Source organism: Xiphophorus hellerii, chromosome 8 (assembly GCF_003331165.1).
Source record: "Xiphophorus hellerii strain 12219 chromosome 8, Xiphophorus_hellerii-4.1, whole genome shotgun sequence".
Lineage (NCBI taxonomy): Eukaryota > Metazoa > Chordata > Actinopteri > Cyprinodontiformes > Poeciliidae > Xiphophorus > Xiphophorus hellerii.
In genome coordinates this window covers 20,826,591-20,836,553 of record NC_045679.1, presented here as the reverse complement: position 1 = coordinate 20,836,553, position 9,963 = coordinate 20,826,591, and the positions used below count along the sequence as shown (strand labels likewise).

At 38.6% G+C, this 9,963-nt stretch overlaps 3 protein-coding genes and 4 non-coding genes across 7 annotated transcripts; 6 read left to right on the top strand and 1 right to left on the bottom strand.

The window, feature by feature from the left end:
- Positions 1-279: 279 nt before the first annotated feature.
- Positions 280-3,849, top strand: rpl7a (ribosomal protein L7a). Its single transcript, XM_032570724.1, has 8 exons — positions 280-290; positions 1,465-1,625; positions 1,834-1,983; positions 2,463-2,603; positions 2,890-2,969; positions 3,191-3,321; positions 3,556-3,625; positions 3,711-3,849. The coding sequence occupies exons 1-8, from the start codon at positions 280-282 to the stop codon at positions 3,813-3,815; spliced, it is 849 nt and encodes a 282-aa protein (XP_032426615.1). The 3' UTR covers positions 3,816-3,849.
- LOC116725114 (small nucleolar RNA SNORD24) lies at positions 1,686-1,758 on the top strand. Its single transcript, XR_004340322.1, has one exon. It is a non-coding gene; the product is annotated as a small nucleolar RNA SNORD24 (small nucleolar RNA).
- Positions 2,324-2,387, top strand: LOC116725115 (small nucleolar RNA SNORD24). The gene has a single exon (XR_004340323.1). It is a non-coding gene; the product is annotated as a small nucleolar RNA SNORD24 (small nucleolar RNA).
- LOC116725113 (small nucleolar RNA SNORD36) lies at positions 2,741-2,813 on the top strand. The gene has a single exon (XR_004340321.1). It is a non-coding gene; the product is annotated as a small nucleolar RNA SNORD36 (small nucleolar RNA).
- On the top strand, positions 3,013-3,089 carry LOC116725112 (small nucleolar RNA SNORD36). Its single transcript, XR_004340320.1, has one exon. It is a non-coding gene; the product is annotated as a small nucleolar RNA SNORD36 (small nucleolar RNA).
- Positions 3,850-4,628: 779 nt separating the features above from the next.
- Positions 4,629-7,403, bottom strand: surf1 (SURF1 cytochrome c oxidase assembly factor). Its single transcript, XM_032570094.1, has 9 exons — positions 7,226-7,403; positions 7,060-7,120; positions 6,167-6,294; positions 5,981-6,063; positions 5,511-5,702; positions 5,353-5,425; positions 5,056-5,218; positions 4,885-4,966; positions 4,629-4,799 (listed from the first exon to the last, which is right to left on the bottom strand). The coding sequence occupies exons 1-9, from the start codon at positions 7,286-7,288 to the stop codon at positions 4,733-4,735; spliced, it is 912 nt and encodes a 303-aa protein (XP_032425985.1). The 5' UTR covers positions 7,289-7,403; the 3' UTR covers positions 4,629-4,732.
- A 1-nt stretch (position 7,404) lies between these two features.
- Positions 7,405-9,799, top strand: surf6 (surfeit 6). Its single transcript, XM_032570089.1, has 4 exons — positions 7,405-7,607; positions 8,262-8,465; positions 8,545-8,615; positions 8,852-9,799. The coding sequence occupies exons 1-4, from the start codon at positions 7,520-7,522 to the stop codon at positions 9,536-9,538; spliced, it is 1,050 nt and encodes a 349-aa protein (XP_032425980.1). The 5' UTR covers positions 7,405-7,519; the 3' UTR covers positions 9,539-9,799.
- The last annotated feature ends 164 nt before the right edge of the window (positions 9,800-9,963 follow it).

The window sequence follows — 9,963 nt, the reverse complement described above, 5'->3', positions numbered from 1 at the left end:
ATTGTTATCAGGGTTGCCAGTAATTGTGAAGGATGCTTTGTTATTAAGACTTGTTACAATAAATAAATGAGTATAATATTAGACACATCAAATACAAATGCTTCTAAGACTAATATTTTGAAAGGAACTATATGCTTAGATTATGCATTTTGTGGGATGTTCAAACTCCAAAGGAATAACAAATCAAAATCCTGGTATTCGTCTAACTTTCCTTTGTTTTCTTCTAATCAGAAGATCTGACAAGAGTAGCCTAAGAAACCAAGGATATGGCTACTGAGGATGCGAAATAGGTGAGCGACTGACAATCAAAATATTAAGCTCGCTCTAATTTGTAAATGAAAACACATTTAAATAAAGAAAGCCAATTTTAACACTGATAACTGATTTTGGGTCTGTTTCCCATTAGTTCAATCAATTTACTTGCAACCGATCACAAGAGAAGAAACTGACTCCAAATCAGCCCCACTTAAACCCGCTCCTACGTACACGTAGTCGCGTTCGTAATCTCGCGGTATTTTACCCTACCCACAACCTCCGGTCTTCCTTTCTGCCTGAACCGACATGGTAGGTACATGTTTGGCTCTTCAGCGAGAATACTTAAGTTGCTGTATCTGCTTGCATCCTTCTCTATATGATTCATATTATATTTCGAAATGTTATTTTGAAGTCTTTTAAGCCTTGTTGTTAATACAGTGTGGATATTGTGGGTTTGTATGGTGCAGTTTGTGATTAAAACCGGGTTGAAGTGACAAATGTAGCCGGTACGACCAGTGCTGTATTGGCTAAATAGAAGCTAATGCTAAACGGGGACGAGGAATTCAATATTTTATTTTAATATAGGAGTTGTTACTTAAAACTAGTAAAAGATCTGATGAACTTGTATATTGTCCAAGTCGACAGTCTCCGGTTACGTTAAGCTAATAGCGTTGGCTAATGGGGCCTTGACGTCGACCTAGCAGTTGCTAGCGGTGCGTGATGGGCCATAATGCTAATGTAATGTAGGTTTGGAGGATGTATTCCTTAATTTTAACATATTTAAGGAATTTGTCAAGTTCCTTACATTTTAAGCTGGCAATGTTAGTTGCCCATGAATCATTTAATGAATGTATTTGACTGCAGTGATGCCGTTTGGCAATGTGGTTAGCTCCCTGTCCCTAAATGAATTTGAGCGTTGAGCCAATTTCATCCATTTTTTTAAATGCTTTTGAAACACTACGTGTGCTACAGTTTTCAGAATATAATTGAACACTACGTGTTACAGTTCTCTGAAGCAACAGTGTCAAACTCTTGTCTTGGGAAGGCTTTTCCTACTCCCAACACACTTGAATGCACAAGTGTAGACTCTGTAGTCAGGCTCTACAGTCTAGTAGACAACCTAATTTGTTTCAGGTGTGTTGAATCAAATTAGCACACCTGAGGCTTCTTTTCTTGTAATTCATGAAACTTCTAAACTTGATACTTCAGATTTATCACTAACATTTCTTTTTTTTCCCCATCTTGCCAGCCTAAGGGAAAGAAGGCTAAGGGGAAGAAGGTGGCACCTGCCCCTTCTGTGGCTAAAAAACATGAGCCCAAGAAAGTAGTCAACCCCCTCTTTGAAAAGAGGCCAAAGAACTTTGGCATCGGTGAGTACTCCGCTTCTTTGTAATTGTTTTTTCCATTGGGTCTAATAGATACACTTATGGTGCAGATGATGTAAACGAATATTTGCTATCTTAACATCCATGATGACAATCTCCCACCAAGATCGCTGATGCACGCTCGATGTAGGTGACGAAGCAGATGATGCTCTGAACTGTTGGAAGTAAAACCTTTTTGTTTGTTTGTCCACAGGCCAGGATATTCAGCCAAAGCGTGACCTGACACGCTTTGTGAAATGGCCTCGTTATGTTCGCCTGCAGAGGCAACGCTCCATTCTGTACAAGCGTCTGAAGGTTCCCCCTGCAATCAACCAGTTCACCCAGGCTCTGGACCGCCAGACGGGTAAGATTAGAAACATTTGGTTTTGTACTTTGCCTAAACTTGGAGCTCAAAGAAACCATACTGTAGAGATGCATTGATGAGTTTTTCGTGCCTGTTTATATTTCCAATTTTCTTTTAGGTTTGACCTGGTTCATTCTTTTTTTATAGGAATTTATGAATCTAACCATTTGTTTTTTATATTTATGTACTTTTTTCTGAAAGTGCTATAATACATGTTTTCAGACAAAAATAATAGTGGGCATTTATACATTCACTGTTTGACCTGTCTTCCACTCATTTTATGTATAACTGGGCAATGGATGCATCTCTAGTGGGGGCTTGTAATTCTTTACTGTTTCTTTGCAAATGATGTGAAATATTTGCTATCTGACTGTGATGACATTTCCACCAAGATCACTGATGCATTCAGCTGAAACTCTTTCTAATTTGTGGTGTTTATGCCTTCTTTTATTAACCCAATGTATTGTTCCCTGCTCCAGCCACCCAGCTGTTTAAGCTGGCCCACAAGTACAGACCAGAGACCAAGCAGGAGAAGAGGAAGAGGCTGTTGGCCCGTGCTGAACAGAAGGCAGCCGGGAAGGGAGACACCCCCACCAAGAGGCCTCCTGTCCTCCGTGCAGGTGAGGTGTACAAGAGTTATTTAAAACGAGGCATTTATATTCTATAAAATAATGCTAAATGTTGAACTAGACAATAAGATTATCTTTTGAAAATATTGGGCATTTCACAATATTCAGCTTTATCCAACTTGGCCATGATGCTGTGATGACTTGAATTTCTTCACCTGAAACCTATCTTGATGCTTTTTGAGCTTTTTAACCCTGAGCATTGGCCACAGAATATGTTTTCCCCCTTTGTTTGCTGGCATATCAGAAGTTAAAAATTCCTTTTCCATTTTCTCTCCAGGTGTGAATACCGTTACCTCTCTGGTGGAGAACAAGAAGGCTCAGCTGGTCGTCATCGCTCATGATGTGGATCCAATTGAAGTAAGACTTTGAGAAAATTTGGGTTAACAATGAAGGTGATCACTGGCAATGATGTTTGAATTTCTTCACCTGAATCCTCTATGTGGATCAAAACATACGAGCTTTTTAACCCTGAGCAGTGACCGTTTAAAGAGTTGTTCTCCTTCCATAAAGTACTCAGATTAAACACCAACTTGAACTATGTGGATTTTTAACAAATTTTATTTGTCCTGGTTTTCCAGCTTGTGGTCTTCCTTCCTGCTCTCTGCCGCAAGATGGGAGTCCCATACTGCATTGTGAAGGGCAAGGCCAGACTGGGAAGACTGGTGCACAGGAAAACATGTACTTCATTTGCATTCACACAGGTTAACCCGTAAGTGTCAACATGAAATAAACTATTTTCAGGTTTTTATTTTAGAGTTTACGATGAGTTTACTGTCACTTTTCATAAAAAAAGCTCAAATTGTTTTACCCATTTACATTGTAGATAAATGATTCATTAAGTTTATTTTGTACCAACATGATTAACAAGGTTGTAGTAGCTGTGGTGCTACATGGTTTTTGCTTTTAAAATGTCAGTATTAAGTCATGCTTCCATCTTTCTCAGTGAGGATAAAGGTGCCCTGGCTAAGCTTGTGGAAGCAATCAAGACCAACTACAATGACAGATACGAGGAGGTAAGCTGTAACTTCTGGTCTTTGTTTTATAAATGTGACCCTGGTGGAGAGAACTTATTTTAAATGACTTAAATTGTTTTTACAGATCCGTCGTCACTGGGGAGGTGGTATCCTGGGCCCCAAATCCACAGCCCGCTTCACTAAGCTGGAGAAGGCTAAGGCCAAGGAACTGGCAACCAAGCTTGGTTAAAATGTTTGGAATAAAAATGTATGTTCTAATACAAGTGACTTTGTGTTTTTTATTCAGTCTGAATGTGGAACTTTTTCAGTCATATAGAATGAAAATATGCACCAAACCTCAAGATTTAACCAAATATTTTCTACATGTTTGAATATGCATCTAAAATATTTTGAAAGTTGATTTGATCAGGAATTTTGTAGTAACCTTGCAAATATTAAATGAGCAGTTTGGATTCTAAAAGATGCATCTTATGGTGTAACAAAGCCACTGAAAAGTGATTGAGTTGACTCCATGGAGAGAAAGGTTAGTGAATTTTAACTTGAAGCAAGTTCCATTTTAAAACATTTTAATGGAATGTCCTGCAGCTAGAGGCTTTGCAACTGGTTTTGTTAGGTCTATATGGTTTGTGGTGTTATAAAGCAGGATTTTACAATGTTGAACAGTCCTACATGTTCATATTTTCCATGCTAATTTTAAGATTTAAAGTATCCATAGTGTATTCTGTGTGCCAGTTGCTGAGCAATACCAATACAGGGGATATTTAAAATTACAAGTTGCTGACTAGAAAAAAATCTCCAGGAACTGCATTATTTTTTTAGTAGTAAAAATTCATAAATTTTCTACCAGCTCATTTCTTTTGGAGATGTGCATAACAGGTTCTATCCTTTGTAATGCAATGTTACATTTAAGCAATAATCCTAAAATGTCTACCATGGAAGTTACCTGGACATACAGAAACTATACTTTTATAACAACCTTTTGAATTTCAGAATCACCTAGCATAATTGTTTTGCTAGATAAAATTTCAACTTTGCAACAAAAAATGCTGATAAGGTATTCATTTGTATTGAGTACATGGGCAGTAATGCATTGATAGTCAACATCTTCAAGAATTGCTGTGTAACATAATTTTCAGTGATACATGATTACATTTTAATCTTCTTGATGAACTTTGCATACCACATGTAGGAAGTAGCTGCACACAAACCATACCTGGAAAAGAAAAAGGGATATGCAATAAGTCATCAATAACTAGTTGAACTAGTTGTCATATCTAAGCAAAGAGGCTCTAACATACCAAGTTATGATATATTGCATGTGTTCATTTCTTAGTGTGACCCGGGTCTGTCCTCCAACTGGTCCCCCTGGAATAGTGCTTTCTGTGTCACACAAACCCCTTTGAATTAGTAAATGTGTTGCTAATGTGTGAGGGGTTGAACTCTGCTCTCACTACAGCTTAAGTTCTTACTGAAGTCGGCGTCGATCAAGATGGGAGCAGCCCCAGTGATGCGAGACATGGCCTCCAGGTCACGGTAATGCCAGTGATTTCTCTCTTCGTCGTTGTTTGGTACAAAAGGTTTGCGTGTTTCCGTCAGCCTGACGACCCCCACCACCTCCACCTCATCCTCCACCTACAAAAAATTAGCAAAGTTAAAACTGGGCTAATGTTTCGTATACAAAGATTTAATTTTGTGAATAAAACCTCATCACAAGGAAGAGTAAAGTTGTATAAACCCCGTCAGCCTTTGATTGGTAAAACACTAACCTGCCCCTTCATTCTGGTCTCCGGTCGTATTTTCTGCTTTGGTACGTATCCTCTGTTGACCAGGATTTTGATGCTGCAGTGGCATGAACAGCATACAACATCGGTTAGATCCTGTATCATGTAGTTGTACCTTATTAGTTTGCTGTTATCATTTTTACCCAAGGTCAGAGCAATGAAAAGGGGTGATGACGTTTGCTCCAATCTCTCCACTCGAGGACAGGCTTCCTGCCTCCCTGGCCTCTTTCTCTGGGTTGACAGGGGAGCGGGGCATGATGTACAGCTCCTGAGAGTGATCATAGTGCCCGCGCACTTTCACCCTTCTGTACTCCAGCTTGTTCACTTCAAGAGGACTAAGATCCAGAGATTGAAATGACAAGAATACCTTCCCAACAATGAATACAGTTCATGCAGAAGAGTACTTTGTTAGCATCCCAAAGAAGAAGGTTACTTTACCCTCAAGTTGGGTAAGAAAGAAGTTGTATTTTGGCATGATGGTAATTTTTTTGGTGTGTATTGGTGCTTTTTTTTTTCTTCATAAAATTCAGGTTTTAACAAAAGCATAAAAAAATCAAGTGTTTCCTCAGTTTAATCCTTAGTGTTTGCAAAGAAAGTGAGTTCAGTTACTAACTCAGGAGGAAGAGGAATAGGCTCCGCTGTGGTGAGGCGTCTCAGTTCATCGATCAATCCCATCTTCCACTGACGCCTTTTCACCTTTAGAACAAGGAAACAATCTGAGCCAACACAAATTACACCTTAATTTCACCGACGAAGCAAAGCAAAAGGAATACATCCTTAATTTAGGACCAAGTTGTACCTGCCATGTACCCAGGCCAAAGGTGGTTGCAGGGATGAGCAGCAGGAACCACTTCAGGAAGGCGTCCTCGCTTTTCTCTGCATTGGCTGCAGTAGAACTGCACTTTCGACCACAGACAACAAACCCGCCTGGACATTTACAGCGACAAAGACACTTTTCCAGTAAATTGAAATGCTTAAACAGAACTGATGCAAAACTAGATGTATAACCAGCTCAATAAATTGGTAAGAATTAAAATGGGTAGTTTGATAAATACAGATAAACAACTGTTTGAATACATTAAAATAAATAGGACTATATAATAATGTAAATTAATAAACAGGTCAATTAAAAGTTAAAGTAAATATTTGATCAAATACTATGAATAAACACATGCATAACATCGTTAAAAGTCGCCAAATTTTCAGTACATGTTATGCGAGTTCATCATTATACGACTAGAGTAGAGACAGTAACTAAAGGTAAAGGTCATTTTATTTAAATTGCACAGTTTCAGCAGCAAGGCAATACAAATGCAATACAAGAAATTAAAAGGAAATACAAACAAAATAACAAACCAAAGGAAAGAGCAAAAGAAGAAAAAGCTAATAATGTTGATCCAAAGTGTATAAACTAGATACTCCTATTCAAGATTGGTAGATAAGTATAAGTTAGTATCCTCTGGTCTAATTCCTTTTCTGGTTTGGAAGAATAGGAGTGTAAAAAGTAGTTGCTAAGGTAGTTTTTCTCCCTGTTCTGGGTATCTAGATAAGTGTAAGTAAGTATCCTCTGGACTTTCTAAGCGTGCTCTAAATTTGTAAAAGTAATGAGTCCTCCATAATTTCTAAATAATAATAAAAACTAAGTGTTCATGTTCTGGTAGACTTTTTTCTGGACTCTAAGTTCGTACATACCGTCTGCGCGTTTGAAGAGTGCTGGAAGGAAGAAAGTCCTCTTGATGTTAGTGACAGGAGTCTGCAAGCACGCAAAACCAGACTGAACTCACTTTTCCATAGGTAAGCATGACATTTTTACACGTTCACTGGAGAATAAAGTTATAAATATGAAACAGAAACTTGCCTGCTTCCTTAATGTCGGCAGAAGCCTGTTGGAGAAAGCCAGCAGGGATTTCAGAGAAGCCATGTTGGGTCAAAACATTGACGAAAACAAGCCGACACCAGCTACATAACTGACTTGTTTAGGACACGTCGGGGGAGGACTTTTGGTGTTACTCTATCCGGGTTCAACATCACGTCGTCCCGTTTGTTTTCAATCCACGTGTGTGCAGAAATGTGCGTATATTTTTAATCCAGATATTTATTTCTGACTGTATAATCAGCTGATTCAGTACGGAACCTCGGTTAAGGTGAAGACATGGACCTCGCCGCGAAGGACTCTTACATTCAGAAACTTGCAAGTAAAGTCATTTCTCAGAGAGAGGAGCCAAAGAAGAATGCTTTTGGTAATACAGCCCTATAAGCTTATTAAGACTTGACTATATATACAAACATTTTTAAATTGCACTATCTACTGATATGACTTGTGTATAACTGTCTCAAAAACCTCGTTAAGTCCGAAGCATGTCATTAATTTTGTATGCATTACCATGGCTTACCACACGTGGCGCTGTGTAGAAGTTATTTAGCTCTATGAAGCAAAATTTAAAATATCAAGATTATGTGCCTTAATTTGGTATTGCTTGTAATCCATTTATCTGCACTAAACTGTTAAAACCATCTTTAATCACAGATTATTCAAATTTTCCGAAGAACGTGGGCAGACAAATGCGGAGATTAAAAGCAACATTAAGTTTTGTTTATAAGGATGAGAAGATTTGTGATGTTGTTTTATCACGTAAAATAGATATTAATAAGGAAGTAATAGACATTGAGGTTTGTGGTTGGAAAGTGGCAAAATATGTAAAAAGCCAGATGCATTTCTCCAATCACTTTAAGCTTATTTGGCCATATTGTGGTAGGCCTGTGACTTATAATCAGCTAAAAAAAAACAACTCTGTTTTGCGTTTTGGAAATTTTCGGCATTCTGTAAACATTAAATGTTTTGTATTCCAGTTAAAGTAGTAAATCATCATTATTTTTTGTTTATCTCTGTTTAGTTCATTTCAAGGGTAAAAGTGACGCCGATCCTCCAAGCAAGAAGAAAAAGAAACTAAAGAAGAAGAATGTGAAAGAGAGCAGCACTGATAAGACTCCCAAACCCCAACAGAAGCCTAATCCTACTCCAGCAGCTCCGAAAAGCCTTGGGAAGACAAAATCAACTACTGAAAGTTTGAACGGAAGCACGTTGCACACACCTAAAGGTGCGGGGACAGAAGGTTTTATGAGAGATTCAATAACAATTTCAATAATGTCCTCACCTAATCTTATTTTGATGTGCAGACACAAGCTTCTCCACTGTGGATGCATTGCGCAAAAGACTCCATGAGAAGATTGAAGAGTCCAGAGGGCAGGTATGTAGCCCTGAATGCAGCCTTCACTCTAAGCCAGGCAGTGTAGTAGTTAATTAGAAGTTTGTTCATATGCAAAGTAAAGCACACAGATGAATATTAGATGACATAATGAGAGACTTTTATATGATTCTGTTTTCTGTCTTTTTTTTTTTTTCTGGTTAAAAATATGTACAAAAACATTTTCTTCTTGATTTTCCTCGTTGTTGGAGTAATAACAGCCCTGTTCCTTTAAACAGGGAGCTCCACAGGATGCATTATCAGAAGCCGTCAAGGCAAAGCGCGCAAAGCGAAAGATGGAACGGGAGCGCAAGAAGAGGAAGAGGAAAGAGTTTCTGATGAAGAAACTTGCAGAAGAAAGCGGTCAGGAACAGCCTGCGGAGATAAAAGAAGAACCGATTGCTCCTGCCGCGGATAAAAGGGTGACATCGGCTGTTGTCTTTAACAAAGTAGAGACGGTGGACAAGGGCTATGAAACCAAAATTCAGGCAAAAATTGAGAAGAAAAGGGGCGAAAAAGGTAAAATAACGCCACTGACTGGGAAGAACTACAAGCAGCTTCTGAGCCGAGTGGAGGCTCGCAAAGAGAAGCTGGAGCGGCTGAGAGAGAAGGACGAGGCGAAGGCTTCAGAGATGGAAAACAAGATCAAATGGACCAACATGCTCTACAAGGCAGAGGGCATCAAGATCAAGGATGACGAAGACCAACTGCGCGCCTCTTTGAAGAGGAAGGAGAAGAGGCGTGCGCAGAGGAAGAAGAAGTGGAATAATCGAAGCGAGCACGTGATTGAGAAGATGCAGCAAAGACAGGACAAGAGGAGGAAGAACCTCCAGAAACAAAAGCAGAGTAAAATGGAGAAGAGGAAGAACAGAGCGAGGAAGAAGGGCAGAGTGCTGCCTGAGGACTTGAAGAAAGCAGCAGTTTAGAGGAAGAGAAGTTCAGCAATGATATACAGCGTGCTCCATAATAAAATTGCATTTTTGCATGTGCTGAATATCAGTGAAATCTTGCTGTGAAATGTTTATTTTAACAAAAGTAAAAAGAGTTATTGTCTAGATAAAGCCTCTTTGCTTTTGTTTTGTCATACTATATATACATATGTGTATAATATTTCACATTTACTTAAAAGTTTTGTTCTTGGGTTTCAAAAATGTTCGAAAATTAAACCTTAACAAAGTTGCCTTGTACATAGTTGGCGCTCGACTGACTTCTTTTCTAAACCATTTCATTGTTGGTGATAAATATTAAGTTTCCACTTGAATCAAATGTGCACAAGTCTGGAAGCTGCAGTGAATCTCAAAAGTGTAAACATTACTAATAAATAAGTGAGACTTTGACAAATTATTTTCAA

Coding starts and splice junctions, on each gene's coding strand:
- surf1 (XM_032570094.1), bottom strand. CDS start 7,288: ATGGCTTCTCTGAAATCCCTGCTGGCTTTCTCCAACAGGCTTCTGCCG. Junction 6,064..6,166: donor TTGGCCTGGGTACATGGCAG/GTACAACTTGGT, acceptor CTTGTTCTAAAG/GTGAAAAGGCGTCAGTGGAA. Junction 4,800..4,884: donor ATGCAATATATCATAACTTG/GTATGTTAGAGC, acceptor TTTCTTTTCCAG/GTATGGTTTGTGTGCAGCTA.
- rpl7a (XM_032570724.1), top strand. Junction 1,626..1,833: donor GCCAAAGAACTTTGGCATCG/GTGAGTACTCCG, acceptor GTTTGTCCACAG/GCCAGGATATTCAGCCAAAG. Junction 2,604..2,889: donor GCCTCCTGTCCTCCGTGCAG/GTGAGGTGTACA, acceptor TTTTCTCTCCAG/GTGTGAATACCGTTACCTCT.
- surf6 (XM_032570089.1), top strand. CDS start 7,520: ATGGACCTCGCCGCGAAGGACTCTTACATTCAGAAACTTGCAAGTAAA. Junction 7,608..8,261: donor GCCAAAGAAGAATGCTTTTG/GTAATACAGCCC, acceptor ATCTCTGTTTAG/TTCATTTCAAGGGTAAAAGT. Junction 8,616..8,851: donor TTGAAGAGTCCAGAGGGCAG/GTATGTAGCCCT, acceptor TCCTTTAAACAG/GGAGCTCCACAGGATGCATT.